The 18,540-nt window shown below is 49.0% G+C and overlaps 2 protein-coding genes across 7 annotated transcripts in view; one reads left to right on the forward strand and one right to left on the reverse strand.

The window, feature by feature from the left end:
* The window catches only part of macrod2 (mono-ADP ribosylhydrolase 2), a 1,321,175-nt gene extending 1,319,746 nt beyond the window's left edge, over positions 1–1,429 (reverse strand). The window contains exon 1 of one of the 2 annotated variants that reach the window (XM_085981648.1): positions 988–1,429. In XM_085981648.1, coding sequence (XP_085837774.1) covers positions 988–1,012 — 25 coding nt within the window. In that variant the 5' untranslated portion in view covers positions 1,013–1,429. The remainder of the gene's footprint in view (positions 1–987) is intronic. The other variant, XM_085981646.1, reaches the window with a different exon arrangement.
* Positions 1,430–1,617: 188 nt separating this feature from the next.
* LOC147121422 (protein sel-1 homolog 1-like) overlaps positions 1,618–18,540 on the forward strand; it is a 112,665-nt gene continuing 95,742 nt past the window's right edge. For all 5 annotated transcript variants that reach the window (XM_085981650.1, XM_085981652.1, XM_085981651.1 and 2 more), the window contains exon 1: positions 1,618–1,767. In XM_085981650.1, coding sequence (XP_085837776.1) covers positions 1,698–1,767 — 70 coding nt within the window. In that variant the 5' untranslated portion in view covers positions 1,618–1,697. The remainder of the gene's footprint in view (positions 1,768–18,540) is intronic.

Here is an 18,540-nt window from a genome sequence, read left to right on the forward strand (position 1 = left end):
ACATACTGGCAGCCATTATTCATTTTGTTGGCTAAATTACTCCCAGCTTTCTCATTGTACATAAAATGCAAGCTGATAGTACGATAGCAAAATACAAATGCAAGCTGCCCTAGACACAAAAGTTAGTAAACTGCTCTGGGGAAGAACATGCAAGAATACCTCAAGTGTCATGTAATATTGTGTACCTGCAGGATAAACATCAGTCAGCTGCAATTCATATCGTACCATCCTACCCACGAAGAATTCAAAAAGCCTTCAAAAAAGTGCACAACAGTGACAAATACCTCAAAAAGGACGAAAAAACTGAAATATAACCTCAGGATGCTGCTGGTATTCATAAAGTACTCACAGCTCATTATGCCCAAAACAAAAGTCCAATTGAATTAGTAATCATCATCATGGATCATATATTCCATACCTGCCTGATATCTCAGATAAAGACCGCTACCATTATTCATTTAACATTGTCACTTCAGGCTGACCACAACTGGCTGCACCAGAGGTCCTTACTAAAATGTCTGCGTAGAGTAGAGCAGGTGCAATTCAGGTGAACACCACTGGACACGGGATTCATTGTATATGGTACTTAAAAAAACTGCCAATTATATTTGGGAACTAAATTATATTCCAATTTACAAAAACGCTTTACGACCCCCAGGTTTGCGTATAGACAAAGAAATGTGTTCATTTCCAGACAGCTGCTTCATTAATGCTTTCCAGGGCAGACTGAAAAGCGTATGGCTTTTTCTGTGTGTGCTTTCCCCTCCTTTCCTTGACAGACTGCGCTTCAAGGCCTAGTCTGGTCCGTCTCTTATGACAACAAGAAGCCTTACTTCAGTCGCCTTCCAGCACTCCTCGTTAGAAGTGACCGTGAAGAAAAGCCTCTCATCACAAGAGGGCAAGATCTCCGCTCCCTCTCGCCCGCCCAACGCTGACAGCATGAAGAGACACAGAAACAGCCCACACGCCGATTTCCAACACACCCACCTGTGGATTTCTTTTCCTTCGGCATGTCTCCCTTCTTCTTCTTTTGTTGTTGTTGCCTGCGAGCGGTGTGACAGGACCAAGTGCTTCGGGTCGTACGTGCCAAGGCCGGCCTACCCAGGTTGCCTCTTATCTCTCACACACACACCACCGTCTCCAGCCGACAAGCCCCGGCTCTGTTGTAGCAGAAACAGCGCGACTGCCGCTCACTCTCGCTTGATAGTGTGGCCCCGCCCCCCGAATAAATGGGGCGGAGCCGCTTCAGCTCATCCTCGACGTCCATTGGATGATTCACTTGTCAATCATCCTCATACCGCGCGTCATTGGTTCACAGAATTTTCAAGTTCGGTTGCGCGCGGCTCACGACTCCGTCGCAAGTTTTGGGTGCCGATGCGGAATAATAATTTTCGTTGATATGAGTTATCATTTAAAAAAAGGATTAAACTATAAAGAAATCTGAAATCGGCTGGTCACTCTAGCTAATATGTGTATCTATATATATATTTCGCACTGTGTTGAACAGACGGAACTATTTAAAGCGCACACAGCTGTTGAGGGGGAGGGGCCGCCTAAAGTATTTCCGGGGCAGAGGTTGAACTGCCGCCTCACATTCCGATTGGGTCAGGTCGGCGCGTCGGTCGCTTAGCAACGGCGTGGAGGGAAGTTTGAAATGACGCTGAGGCGTTGGGACGAAGCCGCGGCTCACGGTGGTCATGGCACAAGGCGAGCTGCGCTACAGGTTGCTGATTATTTTGTTGGTCATGATCCTACCCGTGTTGGCAAGTAGGTATTGAACTATTTAACCCCCCCGCCCCCCATGCAACATCATAGAAATTAATTGCTTTCAAAAGAAAAGTATTTTTGGATATAGTCACTGTTATAATGTAGGAAATGTGGCAGCCAATTTTCACACAGCAAGCTCCCACAAACAGCAATGTGGTAATGACCAAATAATCTGTTTTAGTGATGTTGATTGAGGGATAAATATTGGTCAGGACACCGGGGATAACTCCTCTGCTTTTATTCAAAATAATGCCCTGAAATCTTTTTCGTCCACCTGAGAGAGCAGATGGGCCCTCGGTTTTAACACCTCATCCGAAAGACGGCACCTCCGATAGTGCAGCTCTCCCTCAGTACTGCATTGGAGGTCAGCCTGGATTTTTGTGCTCAAGTCTCAGGGAGTGGGACTATGAACCCACATTCTTTTGACTCCGATGCAAGAGTGCTACCAGCTGAGCCACAGCTCCATTGTAGAATGAAACCCGGGGGCTAAAACTGTTAAAATGATGAGAGAAACAAAGTTAATGTTTCAGGTCAATGAGCTTTCATCAGAACTTGAATGAAAGGTCATCGATACGTTAATTTTGTTTCTCTCTCCACAGTTGCTGCCCGACCTGCTGAGTGTTTCCAGCATTTTCTGCTTTTATTTAAGATTTCCAGCATCCCGCAGTATTTTGCTTTTGTGTTAAGATGGTGAGGACCTGTTAAGAACATAAGAAATAGGAGCAGGAGTAGGCCATACAGCCCCTCGAGCCTGCTCCACCATTCAATAAGATTATGACTGATCTTTAACCTCAACTCGACTTTGCTGCCCAATCCCCATATCCTTTGATACCCTTAGCGTACAAAAATCTATCGAGCTCATCCTTGAATATACTCAACGACTGAGCATCCACAACCCTCTGGGGTAGAGAATCCCAAAGATTCACAACCGTCTGACTGAAGAAATTTCTCCTCATCTCAGTTCTAAATGGTTGCATAGATTAAGCTTGTATTTCCCCTTTGAGTATTGAAGATTAAGGGGTGATATAATTGAGGTGTTTAAGATGATTAAATGACTTCATAGGGGAGACCGAGAGATACCATTTCCTCTAGTGGGGGAGTCCAGGAACAAGGGGGCACAACGTTAAAATTAGAGCCAGGCCATTTAGGGGTGATGTCAGGAAGCACTTCTTCACACAAAGGGTAGTGGAAATCTGCAACTCTCTACCCCCCCCAAAAAGCTGTTGAGACTGGGGGTCAATTGAAAATTTTGAAATGGAGATTGATAGATTTTTGTTTGGTAAGGGTATCATGGTATACGGAACCCAGGCGAGTAGATGGAGTTAAGTCCTTTTTCCTCAACCGAGGATTCCCCGCTACCGTGGTTGACATGGCCCACGACGGTGTCCGTTTTATCTCCTGCACTTTTGCCCTCACCCCTGCCCCTCCTTCCCGGAACCACGATAGGGTTCCCCTTGTCCTCACCTTTCACCCCATCAGCCGCCAAATTCAACCATTTCCGCCACCTCCAAAGTGATCCCACCACCAAACGCATCTTCCCCTCCCCTCCCCTCCCCTTTCAGCATTCCGTAGGGACCGCTCTCTCCGAGACACCCTAGTCCACTCCTCTATCACCCCCAGCACCCCTTCCCCTTCGCCCGGCACCTTCCCGTGCAAGCGCAGGAGATGCAACACCTGCCCTTCTACCTCCCCCCTTCCCACTGTCCAGGGCCCCAAACACCCCTTCCAGGTGAAACAGCGATTTACTTGTACTTCTTGCAATCTAGTATACTGTATTCGCTGCTCACGATGTGGTCTCCTGTACATTGGGGTGACCAAATGCAGATTGGGTGACCGCTTCACGGAACACCTCCGTTCAGTCCGTAAGGTGACCCCGAGCTTCCGATCGCCTGTCATTTTAATTAACTGCCCCATTCCCACTCAGACCTCACCGTACTCGGGCTCTTGCATTGTTCCACGGAAACCCAGCGTAAGCTCGAGGAACAGCACCTCATCTTCCGATTAGGCACTTTAAAGCCTTCCGGACTCAATATCGAGTTCAACAATTTCAGATCATAACCTCGGCCCCTGTTACATTTTTATATATATTTTATCCACACCTTTGTTTTGTGCCCTTCCCCCTTTTTTTCTCTCCCACATGGCAGCTGTCTCTCATTCTGCCAGCGTATTTCACACCTCATCTAGAGCCGTCTTTTGTCTCTTTACTAGTCCTATCACCATCTCGTCTCGTTTTGAATACCTCTTAATGTCTCTTCACTTCTCTTTTGTTCTTTCATTCCCATTTCCCAGCCCCCAAACTGGCCTTTTAATCGGTTTCATTTCCTGTGTATTTTTCAGTCCTGACGAAGGGTTTCGACCTGAAACGTTGACTCTCTTTCTCTCTCCACTGATGTTGCCTGGCCTGCTGAGTTTTTCCAGCATTTTCTGTTGTTATATAGATGGAGTTAAGATACAGTTCAGCCACAATCTAATTGAATGGCAGAACAGGCTGAGCGGCTGAATGGCCTACTCCTGTTCAACAACAACTTGTATTTATATAGTACCTTTAACGTAGTAAAACGTCCCAAGGTGCTTCACAGGAGTGTTATAAGACAGAAATTTGACACTGAGCCACATAAGGAGATATTAGGGCAGATGACCAAAAGCTTGGTCAAAGAGGTAGGTTTTAAGGAGCGTCTTAAAGGAGGAAAGAAAGGTAGAGAGGTAGAGAGGTTTAGGGAGGGAATTTCAGAGCTTAGGGCTGAGGCAGCTGAAGGCACGGCCACCAATGGTGGAGCGATTATAATCAGGGATGCTCAAGAGGGCAGAATTAGAGGAACGCAGATATCTCGCGGGGCGGGGGAGGGTTGTGGGGCTGGAGGAGATTACAGAGTTAGGGGGGGTGAGGCCATGGAAGGATTTGAAAACAAGGATGAAAATTTAAAAATCAAGGTGTTGCTTAACCAGGAGCCAATGTCGGTCAGCGAGCTCAGGGGTGATGGGTGAACAGGACTTGGTGCGAGTTAGGACACGGGCAGCCGAGTTTTGGATGACCTCAAGTTTACTGAGAGGAGAACGTGGGTTGCCGGCCAGGAGTGTGTTGGAATAGTCAAGTCCAGAGGTAACAAAGGCATGGATGAGGGTTTCAGCAGCGGATGAGCGGAGGCAAGGGCGGAGGCGGGTGATGCTACGGAGATGGAAATAGCCAGTCTTAGTTATGCTGCGGCTATGTGGTCGAAAGCTCGTTTCAGGGTCAAGTATGACACCAAGGTTGCGAACAGTCTGGCTAAGCATCAGACAGGTGCTAGGGAGAGGGATGGAGTTGGTGGCTAGGGAACGGAGTTTGTGGCGGGGCCCGAAGCCAATGGCTTCGGTCTTCCCAATATTTAATTGGAGATCATTTCTGCTCATCCAGTCAGACAAGCAATTTAGAGACCGTGGAGGGGTCGAGAGAAGAGGTGGTGAGGGAGAGCTGGGTGTTGTCAGCGTACTTGTGGAAACTGACGCTGTGTTTTTGGATGATGTCGCCGAGGGGCAGCATGTAGATGAGAAATGAGGAGTGTCAAGGATAGATCCTTGGGGGACACCAGAGGTAACAATGTGGGAGCGGGAGGAGAAGCTATTGCAGGTGATTCTCTGGCTACGATTAGATAAATAATGAAGCAGACGAGTGCAGTCCCACCCAGCTGGACGATGGAGAAGGATGAAGTGGTCAACCGTGTCAGAGGTTGCAGACAGGCCGACAAGAATGAGGAGGAATAGTTTACCTTTGTCACAGTCACAAAGGATGTCATTTGTGACTTTGATGAGAGCCGTTTCGGTACTGTGGCAGGGACGGAATCCTGATTGGAGGGATTCAAACATGGAGTTGCGGAAAAGATGGGCATGGATTTGGGAGGCGACAACACGTTCGGGGACTTTGGAGAGAAAAGGGAGGTTGGAGATGGGGTGGTAGTTTGCAAGGATGGAGGGGTCAAAGGTTGGTTTTTTGAGGAGAGGGCAGATTTGAAGGAGAGGGCGACAGTACCTGAGGAGAGAGAACTGTTAACAATGTCAGCTAACATGGGAGCCAGTAAAGGAAGTTGGGTGGTCAGCAGTTTAGCTGGAATAGGGTTGAGGGAGCAGGAAATAGATCTCATGGACAAGATGAGCATGGAGAGATCAAGAGGGAAGATCGGAGAGAAACTGGAGAAAGATGCGAGTTCAGGGCTAGGGCAAGGGGGAACCTTAGAAGAATTTTGGCCCGGTGGGCTAGAAGAAAGAAGGGAAGTGGCAGAGGCAACTGATCGGATGGTCTCAATCTTGGAGACAGAGGTCCATGAGCTCCTCGCACTTGTTGTTGGAGGTGAGGGTGGAGGAGACAGGGGAGAGGGGTTTAAGAAGACGGTTAGCAGTAGAGAATAGAAGCCGGGGTTTACCTTTGCATTCTAGAATGATCCTGGAATAATGAGCAGTTTTGGCAGACGAGAGAAGGACCGTATAATGCTAAACCAGTTGTCCACCATATCCGTTCAAGTCTGCGTCCCTTGGACTTAAGGGAGCAAAGATGAGAGCCATACCAGGGGCAACGGCCAGGGTGAGAGAGAGTAATAACAACAGAAAATGCTGGAAAAACTCAGCAGGCCAGGCAACATCCGTGGAGAGAAATTAGAGTCGACGTTTCGGGTGAACCCTTTTTCAAAACTGGAAAGGAAATGAAATAGATCGAAGGCAGGGCAGTTTCACTGAATGGTGTAATAAAGACCATACTGTGCAGTAGTAAGCTTTCTCTAAGTTGCTGAATTGGCAGTGGAGATAACATAGCCAGACATGGAACCATAAGAGGCCTAAGAGGATGTAAGTTCTGTTCTGGCAGGAAAGTAAAACAATGAAAGAGGCCTAGAGAGGCAGGAAAGGAGGACAATGAACCAGAAGTACAATGTTGATGAGACCCCATTTGGCATAAACAAAGGTCATTGGTGCAACAACAGCTTGAGAGATAACGGACATATACTTTTTCGATAATAAAGGCGGTACTTTAATGTAACGCGGCATAGGCAACCAATCAGTGAAGATGCATGTGGGCCGGGATCCAATCGGGTGGCAGGAATGAATTGTGCATGAGATGGCCATGTGTATTGCAATGTATAAGAGTGTAGTGTTTGCTGTGACAATTTGGAAAGATCTGGCTAAGACAGAGCAGACTGTTTCCCCACCAGTGCAATAAAGACAACTTGACTATCGATCTAAAACCTTGGCCCAGAAATTCGGGTCTCCACGGGTGAGTACGCACGGGGTACTCACCCGTAGGCCCAGTGGAAGTGCCGGTTTCCTGCATGCGCGGGATACCGGCACTTCCGTTCCTCTGAATGAAGAGGTTCAGAGGTCGAACGCGTGCGCGGGAGAGGCTGCGCGTGCGCATCAAACTTAGTTTTTTTTTACAGGTTTTCCTGGGCGGGTAAGCCTGCAAAATTTAGAAATATAAAAAGCAGGCGTAAGGCCTGCTTTTTACAAGGTAAGTGGTGAATTAATTAAAATTAAAACATTTTTTCCATAGGTTTATTATTTTTAAATACTTTAAAGCAAGGTAAGTTTATTTTTAGCCCCGTTAGAAAATAAAATTATTTTTTTCAAAAATTTAAATTATTGTTTAAAATAGTTATTTAATGTAATTTATAGTTTATTTAAAAAATGTGATTTAAAAAAAAATGTATTTGACGATTTAGTGCTATTTTGGGGCCGTAGTATTTATAAGGCTTGACAGCACTTCCTGTCAGACTTATGAATGGAGCATTCCCTGCTCTGATTGGCTTCCCATGGCCCACATGATCCCAGGGGACGCATCGAACTAACTGCGCCCCTGGGATACGCAAGCACTGTGCGCCGGCAGCTGGACCAGGCCCCGGATCGGAATTCCACGGGGGCCCAGAGCTCAACGGCCGGCGCGCAAGGTAAGTGCAGATCGGGGGCTTGCACCTGCGGGAAGCTCCCGACCCGAATTTCTGGGCCCTTGTGTCGAGTGTTGGTTTAAAATACTCCACAACAAGGGAGAACCAGTGGATGTGGTGTATTTGCATTTTCAGAAGGCCTTTGATAAAGTCTCACATAAGAAGTTAGTGTGCAAAATTAAAGCACATGGGATTGGGAGTAATATACTGGCATGGATTGAAAATTGGTTAACAGACATGAAACAGAGAGTAGGAATAAATGGATCTTTTTCACGGTGACATACTGCAAAGTATGGTCTTTATTACACCATTCAGTGAAACTGCCAGCAATGTCGGTTTAACTCTTTCCCCACTGCATCCCTTATCTATTCTACCAGTTAAAGTGGGGTACCACAGGGATCAGTGCTTGGGTCCCAGCTAGTCACAATATATAATCAATGATTTGGATGAGGGAACCAAATGTAATATTTCCAAGTTTGCTGGCGACAAGAAACTAGGTGGGATTGTGAGTTGTGAGGAGGATGCAAAGAGGCTTCAAGGCTGTTAAGTCTGTGAGTTGTTCAAGTAATTAATACTCAGACTTAATCAGTAACAATAAAACAGGTCTTTACTGGTTTTACTTGGACTCCTTCTATCTGAAGAGTAACCCAAATTGTCTGGAGGTCTGCACCCTTACCAACGTTGAGTACCCTTAAGCTAGCCAGTTCAATACTGCTTAAGCCAGCCAGTTCATTACTGCTAGCGTCTGAATCGGACTCCTGTTCGGCCACCTTGTGTACTTTTGCGTATTTTCCTTGCGGTGACTTCTTGTTGCTGGTCTTCTTCCCTGACCTGCATACTCTAGCTATATGTCCAAGCCTACCACAAGTTCTACATTCTTGGTTTTCAAACCAACACTGGTTCTGATCATGCGTTGTCTTTCCACAACGATAACATCTGCCAGAACTCACACCCAATTTGTGTGCACTGAGCTCCGGTGACCGTAGCTGCATTACTGCCGTGCCTCTCGCTGCGGCTTCGTGTGCTGCTGCCATAGTGACCGCCTTCTCAAGCGTCAGCTCATTCTCCTCGAGCAGTCGCTTTTGTGTATCCTGTTTAAATAAACCACACACAAATTTGTCTCGTAGTGCATCTGTCAGTCCCGTTCCAAACTGGCAATATTTCGCTAATTTACGCAATTCCAGCAAATATTCAGCATTGCTTTCATGCTGTAGCTGCCTTCTGTCGTAAAATTTAAATCGTTCCGCTAGCATCAGCGGCGTGGGGTTTAGATGATCTTTCAGGACAGTAACAATCTCATCGAACGTCTTATCCGCCGGTTCATCTGGTGATAACAGGTGTTTCAATTGCCCGTATGTCTTCGCACCCATTAAATTTAATAATGTTAGTGCTTTATCAGCCTCACGAATTTTATTGGCCTTACAATAATTTTTAACTCGTTCAACATATATGGCCCAATCTTCGATGTCACTATCAAAGTTGTTAATATTCCCGTGTTTAGGCATTGTAGTACTTTATCAGATTTGCAATTTCTCAGATTTTTTTTTTTTACTGCTATCCAAGATGGCGGCTTCCCGCTCTTGCCGTCGTCCTCCGCCCACAAAATGGCGGTTTTCCCGCGCTTGGCGGTCTTCACCCGTCCCCCGACGCCGTCTCCCTTCAGCCCCGAGTGCGGCCCTTATCTTCGCCGCGATCGCCCGAGTGCGGCCCTTATCTGGAGATGCGATCGCTCTCGCGGCTCTCGGCCCTTATCAGGAGATGCGATCGCTCTGTTGAAACGCCTCCCGCTCGAAGCGGCTCTCGCGCCCTATTCTTCCGGCTCCCCCAGCCCCGTTCGTGCGGCCAACGCGGTGGACTGCCTGTCGCGTCGCTGCCCGGCTCAGACAACGGCTTACCCACCACCAAGCTGGAGAAGAAGCTGACGGTCGCCGATGGAGGCTCCGAGGTCAGGATGTCTTCCAGTGGGGTGGAGAGGGTGGAAACCTCTCTGCAACGTCCTGGCTGTGGACGAAGCTGCCGTGGAGTGACTGCCGCAGGGTAAGAACCTGACTCGTCGCCAGTGTTAAGTCTGTGAGTTGTTCAAGTAATTAATACTCAGACTTAATCAGTAACAATAAAACAGGTCTTTACTGGTTGGAGGTAGGGACAACACTGAATACAAGATTACTGCACAGTGCTTATATACCGGTGTGTTCACCCCCGGTATTACGTCTACAGCAGCCTGAGAAAGTAGTACATCTCTTAAGGTGGAACAGGCTTAAGCTCTCTTAAGGTGGAACAGGTTACATACACAACAAAGGCGATTTAGACAAGTTGAGTGAGTGGGCAAATACATGGCAGATGCAGTATAACGTGGATAAATGTGAAGTTATCCACTTCGGTAGGAAAAACAGAAACTCGGTATTATTTAAATGGTGATAGATTGGGAAATGTTGATGTACAAAGGGACCTGGGTGTCCTTGTACACCAGTCACTGAAAGCAAACATGCAAGTGCAGCAAGCAGTTAGGAAGGCAAATGGTATTGTGATGAAATATGTAAACTCATCCACTGCCATAGCCGCAGCCGAAACCGCTACCGGAGACATGAAACTGGGAATCCTGCGAAACTGGGTGAGCCATCGGATCTCCCCTCTCATCCAAGATGCCACCAGCTACGAGGAGGCCTGCACCATCCTGAAGGCCCACTACGCACGGCCAATAAACGTGGTGTACGCCAGGCATCTTCTGACTACTCGCACGCAGCGGCATGGTGAGTCACTAGAGGACTTTATACTAAACCTAAAAGTACTGGGCAGAGACTGTAACTGTAAGGCCGTGTCTGCCATCGTGTACACGGAGGAGCTGATTCGAGACTCCCTTATTGCGGGCCTCAGTTCAAATTATATTCGGCAGAAACTGTTTGAAAAGGAGGGACTGGACTTAAAACAGGCTATAGATATAGCGCGATCGCTGGATATGGCCCAGAGGAACCCTGAATCCTGTTCCCCAGGCCACGCGGCCCACTCCGCCTCGTGCGCGCCGTGGGGGCCGCCATCTTGGAAGCCATCTTCACCTCCCAGGTCTCAGGCCAGCCCAGCACCATCGGAGCCCCAGCCTCCACCCAGGAGCCCCACTACTGCCGCGATGCATCGGGGCCCGAAATGCTACTTCTGCGGTGAGGACAAACACTCCAGGCATCTGTGCCCAGCGAAGGGCACCACCTGTTTTAAATGCGGGAAGAAAGGACATTTCAGCAAAGTCTGCAGAGGGAACCCCGCCTCCAACTCCACCACTGCCGCGTGCGCGCCGTGGGAGCGGCCATCTTGGAAGCCATCTTGTCCACCCTCATGGAGTCCACCATCTTGCCCCGACTACACGGACCTCCAGGACCCACTGGTGGCCTCGATCACAGTGGATCAATCCAGGCCACATCCGTTGTCTAAATCGATGATGGACATAGAGGTAAACGGGAACAAGGTTAAATGCTTGATTGACTGCGGGAGCACCGAAAGCTTTATTCATCCTAGCCTGGTAAAACGACTTTCTCTAACGATAGTCCCCACACAGGGCAAAATCGCCATGGCCGATAAGACTCATACCTCAAAAATTACAGGTTTCTGCGCCGTTATGTTGTCGGTAAAAGGCAATGATTACAGAGATTTTAAACTACTGATAATGCCAGATCTCTGTGTGAGCGTGATCTTGGGTCTGGACTTCCAGTGCCACCACCAAAGTATCACGCTTACCTACGGTGGGTCCCAGCCGCCCCTCACAGTGTGCGGTCTGGCTACCCTGAAGGTCAAGCCGCCCTCTCTGTTTGCCAACCTCGCACCCAACTGTCGACCCATAGCGACCAAGAGTAGGCGGTACAGCTGGGAGGATAGACGGTTCATTGCGTCGGAAGTAGAAAGACTCAAGCGGGAGGGTATCATCGAATGCAGTACCAGCCTGTGGCGCGCCCAGGTAGTAGTAGTTAAGGGTAGCGAAAAGAAGCGGATGGTGATAGATTATAGCCAGACGGTTAATCTATACACCCAGCTAGACGCCTACCCTCTGCCCCGCATAGCGGATATGGTTAACCAAATCGCGCAATACCGGGTGTTTTCCACCATCGACCTAAAATCGGCATACCACCAGCTCCCCATTAGGCCGGAGGACCGTCCATACACCGCCTTCGAGGCGAACGGACGTCTCTACCACTTCCTCAGAGTCCCCTTTGGGGTAACGAACGGGGTCTCGGTCTTCCAGCGGGAGATGGACCGCATGGTCGATGAGAACCAGTTAACAGCCACCTACCCATACCTAGACAACGTCACCATCTGCGGCCACGACCAGCAAGACCACGACTCGAACCTCGCGAGATTTCTGAAAACCGCCCTCAGACTCAATCTCACCTACAACGAGGATAAGTGTGTCTTTAGCACCACGCGCCTCTGTATCCTGGGCTGCGTGATGGAAAACGGGGAAATCGGTCCGGACCCCGACCGATTGCGCCCCCTACGGGAGCTACCCCTACCAAACTCTCCCAAGGCCCTGAAAAGGTGCCTGGGGTTCATCTCCTATTACGCCCAATGGGTCCCCAATTATTCCGACAAGGCCCGTCCCCTCCTGAAATCAACGTCCTTCCCGCTCACAGCCGAGGCCCACGTCGCCTTCAACAGCATTAAACACGACATTGAGAAGGCCGCGCTGCGGGCAGTGGACGAAAACATCCTTTCCAGGTCGAAAGCGATGCGTCCGACTTCGCTTTAGCAGCCACCCTCAACTAGGATGGGCGGCCTGTAGCCTTTTTCTCAAGAGCCCTCCAAGGGCCCGAGATCAGGCACTCCTCGGTAGAGAAGGAGGCCCAGGCCATAGTGGAGGCAGTGCGGCACTGGAGGCACTACCTAGCCGGCAAACGCTTCACCCTGCTTACCGACCAGCGGTCGGTAGCCTTCATCTTTAACAACAAACAGAGGGGGAAGATCAAGAACGACAAAATTCTCAGGTGGCGGATCGAACTCTCCACGTTTGAGTACGACATAATATATAGGCTGGGGGCCCACAACGAATCCCCCGACGCCCTATCACGAGGGATGTGTGCCAGCATCCAGGGGGACAGGCTACAGGGCCTCCACAATGGCCTCTGCCACCCGGGGGTCACCCGGCTATTCCACTTTATAAAATCCCGTAACCTGCCCTATTCCATCGAGGAGGTCCGGTCTATGACCAGGGACTGCCGCACCTGTACGGAATGCAAGCCCCGTTTTTTCAGACCCGACCGAGCCCACCTGATCAAAGCTACACGGCCATTCAAGCGCCTGAGCTTAGATTTCAAGGGACCACTCCCCTCCACCGACTGCAATGTGTACTTTCTCAACACTGTGGACGAGTACTCCCGCTTCCCATTCACCTACCCCTGCCCAGATATGACCAGTGCCACGGTCATCAAGTGCCTCGGCAACCTGTTTTGCACGTTTGGCATGCCTAACTACATCCACACTGACAGGGGGGCGTCGTTCATGAGCGATGAACTGCGCCAATACCTGCTGTCGAAGGGGATAGCCACGAGTCGGACCACTAGTTATAACCCCCGGGGTAATGGGCAAGTGGAGAGGGAGAACGCGACAGTGTGGAAGGCGGTCACCTTAGCACTAAGGTCTAAAGGCCTCCCTACCTCCCGCTGGCAGGAGGTCCTACCAGACGTACTCCACTCGATAAGGTCGCTACTGTGTACTGCTACTAACGCCACTCTTCACGAGAAGATGTTTGTTTTTCCCCGCAAATCAACCTCAGGAGTATCCCTACCCTCGTGGCTCTCCACCCCAGGGACAGTCCTGTTACGGAAGCATGTGAGGGGCCACAAAATGGATCCCCTTGTGGAGGCAGTACACCTACTCCACGCAAACCCACAGTACGCGTACGTCAAGCACGCCGACGGGCGTGAAGACACCGTGTCCATAAAGGACCTCGCCTCGGCAGGAAGCGACGACAACGACCCATCACCACCACCCCCAGAAGAACCTCCACCATCCCCAGAGGTATCCTCACCACCCCCAGAAGTACCTGCAACACCCCCAGCACGTGGGTATGCCCAGGAGGGCACCACGGACTCCCGGTCGGAACCCGAGGTACTGTTGCGACGTTCAGGAAGGACTATCACACCCCCGGACAGACTAAATCTGTAGAAGGGGTGAATGTGATGAAATATGCCTTCATCAGACCTGCTTGTATTTTACCTGCTTGTATTGTGTGAACCACACCCCTTTGTTACTATTGTGTGTATTGGCTACGCCCCTGTCTTTTGCCATATAAAGGTCTCCGGAGCTGCATGAGTCATTCACTACCAGACGAACCCGATGTGGGAAGACCTGCTATGCTGCTATGTTCTTAGTGATTAAAAGCCTTTAGTTGAATCCTTTAAAATCCTTGTCTTTGAGTTATTGAAGGCACATCAGGTATGTTGGCCTTCATTGCAAGAGGATTTGAGTACAGGAGCAAGGATGTGTTTCTACAGTTATACAGGGCCTTGGTGAGACCACACCTGGAGTACTGTGTGCAGTTTTGGTCTCCTTACCTAAGAAAGGATGTACTTGCCATAGAGGGAGTGCAGCGAAGGTTCACCAGACTGATTGCTGGGATGGCAGGACTGTCGTATGAGGAGAGATTGGGTCGACTAGGCCTGTATTCACTAGAGTTTAGAAGAATGAGAGGGGAACTCATTGAAACGTATAAAATTCTGACAGGGCTAGACAGACTGGATGCAGGGAGGATGTTTCCCCTGGCTGGGGGGTCTAGAACGAGGGGTCACAGTCTCAGGATACGGGGTAGGACTTTTAGGACTGAGTTGAGGAGAAATTTCTTCACTCAGAGGGTGGTGAACCTGTGCAATTCTCTACCACAGAAGGCTGTGGAGGCCATGTCACTGAATATATTTAAGAAGGAGATAGATAGATTTCTAGACACAAAATGCATCAAGGGGTATGGAGAGAGAGCGGGAATATGGTATTTAGATAGATGATCAGCCATGATCATATTGAATGCTGGAGCAGGCTTGAAGGGCCGAATGGCCTACACTTGCTCCTATTTTTCTATGTTTCTATGTTTCTACTGCTTTCCTCCCTCACCTCTGCACCAAGCAACTTCTCATCCTCGGTGATTTCAACCTCCATCTCAATTCACCATGCTCTCTCTCCTCTGAGTTCACTACCCTCCTGTCCTCCCTTAATCTCTCCCTCTATGTAAACTTCCCAACCCATAAACACGGCCACCCCCTCGACCTTGCCATCTCTCGTAGCCTGGCGACTCCCATCGTGTCAATTGCAGATAAGGTCATCTCTGACCACTTCCTTGTATTGCTCTCCACCCACATCCCCCTTTCCCCTGCCCCAACCCTACTTCCGTCTGTGTCCGCCCCTGGAAAAAACTCTCTCCCAACTATCTTATAATTGCAATTACGAAATCCCAACTGTCCAGCCTTTGGCCCTTCATTCACCACAACATTTCTGCAGCTACCGATCTGCTCAACCACACCCTCACCACCACCTTTGATGCCCTAGTCCCTATGTTCCTTTGCAGCAGGGGACGGTGTGATGTGGCGTTTTATTGCCAAAGGTGATTTTCAGTGCATAATGGAGTTTAACTTGGAGTGGGTGTATTTGGTCATTGTCTTTGTCCATTCCGACATGGCAGCTTTGGCCAGATCCCTGGCAGCAGCAGGCGCACGACAGTCTGGATCTCTCGAGAGCTGATGATCGAGCACATGAGCTCATCTGTAAACTTGAACTCATCCAAGAGCCTGCTGCCCGTATCCTAACTCGCACCAAGCCCCTGTGCTCACAGACCTACATTGGCTCCCGGACTCTCATCATTGTTTTCAAATCCCTCCATGGTCTCGCCCCTCCCTATCTCTGTAACATCCTCTAGCCCTACAACCCTCTGAGATCTCTGCGCTCCTCCAATTCTGGGCTCATGCGCGTCCCTGATTTTAGGCGCTCCACCATTGGCTGCCATGCCTTCAACTGCCTAAGCCTTAAGCTCTGGAACTCGCTCCCGAAACCTCTCCATCTCTCTACCTCTCCCTCCTCCTATAAGACGCTCCATAAAAACAACCTTTTGGTCACCTGTCTTAAAATCTCCTTACGTGGCTCGGTGTCAAATTTTGTCTGATAATTGCTCTTGTGAAGCACCTTGGGATGTTTTACTACATTGAAGGTGCTATATAAATGTAAGTTGTTGTTGTTGCAATGGCCCAAGCGGGGGGGCTTTTTTTTTATTCGTTCATGGGATGTGGGCGTCGCTGGCAAGGCCAGCATTTATTGCCCATCCCTAATTGCACTTGAGAAGGTGCTGGTGAGCCATTTTCTTGAACTGCTGCAGTCCATATGGTGAAGGTACTCCCACAGTGCTGTTAGGGGGCGAGTTCCAGGATTTTGATCCAGCAACGATGAAGGAATGGCGATATACTTCCAAGTCAGGATGGTGTGTAACTTGGAGGGGAACTTGCAGGTGGTGGTGTTCCCATGCACCTGCTGCCCTTGTCCTTCCAGGTGGTAGAGGTCACGGGTTTTGGAGGTGCTGCCTAAGATGCCTTGGCGAGTTGCTGCAGTGCATCTTGTAGATGGTACACACTGCAGCCACAATGCGCCGGTGGTGGAGGGAGTGAATGTTTAAGGTGGTGGATGAGGTGCCAATCAAGCGGGCTGCTTTGTCCTGGATGGTGTTGAGCTTCTTAAATGTTGTTGGAGCTGCACTCATCCAGGCAAGTGGAGAGTATTCCATCACACTCTTGACTTGTGCCTTGTAGATGGTGGAAAGGCTTTGGGGAGTCAGGAGGTGAGGCACTTGCTGCAGAATACCCAGGCTATGACCTGCTGTTGTCACCACAGTATTTATGTGGCTGGTTCAGTTATGTTTCTGGTCCCTGGTTACCCCAAGGATGTCGATGGTGAGGGATTCAGCGATGGTAATGCCGTTGAATGTCAAGGGGCGTTGGTTAGACTCTCGCTTGTTGGAGGTAGTCATTGCCTGGCACTTGTGTGGCGCGAATGTTACTTGCCACTTAGCAGCCCAAGCCTAAATGTCGTCCAGGTCTTGCTGAATGCTTCATTATCTGAGGAGTTGCGGATGGACTTGAACACTGCAATCATCAGCGAACATCCCCACTTCTGACCTTATGATGGAGGGAAGGTCATTGATGAAGCAGCTGAAGATGGTTGAGCCTAGGACACTGCCCTGAGGAACTCCTGCAACGATGTCCTGGGGCTGAGATGATTGACCTTCAACCACCACATTCCTTTGTGCTAGGTATGACTCCAGCCAATGGACAGTTTTCCCCCTGATTCCCATTGACTTCATTTTTACTCGGGCTCCTTGATGCCACACTCGGTCAAATGCTGCCTTGATTTCAAGGGCAGTCACTCTCACCTCACCTCTGGAATTCAGCTATTTGGTCCATGTTTGGACCAAGGCTGTGATGAGGTCTGGAGCTGAGTGGTCCTTGTGGAACCCAAACTGAGCATCGGTGAGAAGGTTGTTGGTGAGTAAGTGCCACTTGATAGCACTGTCGACGACACCTTCCATCACTTTGCTGCTGATTGAGAGTCGACTGATGGGGTGGTAATTGGCCAGATTGGATTTATCCTGCATTTTGTGGACAAGACATACCTGGGCAGTTTTCCACATTGTCGGGTAGATGCCAGTGTTGTAGCTGTACTGGAACAGCGTGGCTAGAGGCGTGGCAAGTTCTAGAGCACAAGTATTCAGCACGACAGGATGTTGTCGGGGGCCATAGCCTTTGCTGTATCCAGTGCACTCAGCCATTTCTTGATATCACGTGGAGTGAATCGAATTGGCTGAAGACTGGCTTCTGTGATGGTGGGGACCTCAGGAGGTAGCCGATATGTGTCATCCACTTGGCACTTCTGGCTGAAGATGGTTGCAAATGCTTCAGCCTTGTCTTTTGCACTCGCATGCCAGGCTCCGCCATCATTGAGGATGAGGATATCCTCTCATTAGTTGTTTAATTGTCCACCACCATTCACGACTGGATGTGGCAGGTCTGCAGAGCTTTGATCTGATTGTGGGATCGGTTGGCTCTGCCTATAGCATGCTGCTTCCGTTGTTTAGCATGCATGTAGTTCTGTGTTGCAGCTTCCCCAGGTTGGCACCTCATTTTTACGTACTCCTGGTGCTGCTCCTGGCATGCTCTTCTACACTCCTCATTGGTCCCCTGGCTTGATGGTAATGGTAGAGTGAGGGATATGCCGGGCATACAGATTGTGGCGGAATACAATTCTGCTGCTGCTGATGGTTTACAGCGCCTCATGGATGCCCAGTTTTGAGCTGCGAGATCTGTTCTGAATCTATCCCATTCAGCACGGTGGTAATGCCACACAACATGATGGAGAGTATCCTCAATGCAATAAACCTTATTCGCAGATTAGCGGCATAATTATTTACTGCTTATGTTATTTAACACCACATCTGTGAAACATAATGCGCACTATGTTTTATATGGGTTTAGAAAATACAATTGAGAACAAAGAACCAATTTTTAAAATGGAGTAAGTACACTAAATGTGTCTTTTTAAATAATTACAATTGGGATCGATAAAAGATACGATTGAAGTCGCTGAAAAGCTTCAGTTGCCAATCAGTGCAGCAATTACATTATTGATGAGTGCAGTATGCAAATCGATTATGGTTGATGATGCGGCTCATTTAATTCCTTGTTTGTTAACACAGCACTGTGGTTTTCAGGGGATTTGAATGCCTAGTGCAGAAAAAAAGATTTGCACTGGGATCGATAAAACTGCGACATATAATCTACGTCAATATAATGTATTTTTATAACATGTTTAATGGAGAGTTGCAAGTGTTACATATACCATTGAAGGATCGTTCCAA

Source organism: Somniosus microcephalus, chromosome 3 (assembly GCF_052327205.1).
Source record: "Somniosus microcephalus isolate GS21.2 chromosome 3, FLI_Smic_1.0, whole genome shotgun sequence".
Classification (NCBI taxonomy): Eukaryota; Metazoa; Chordata; class Chondrichthyes; order Squaliformes; family Somniosidae; genus Somniosus; species Somniosus microcephalus.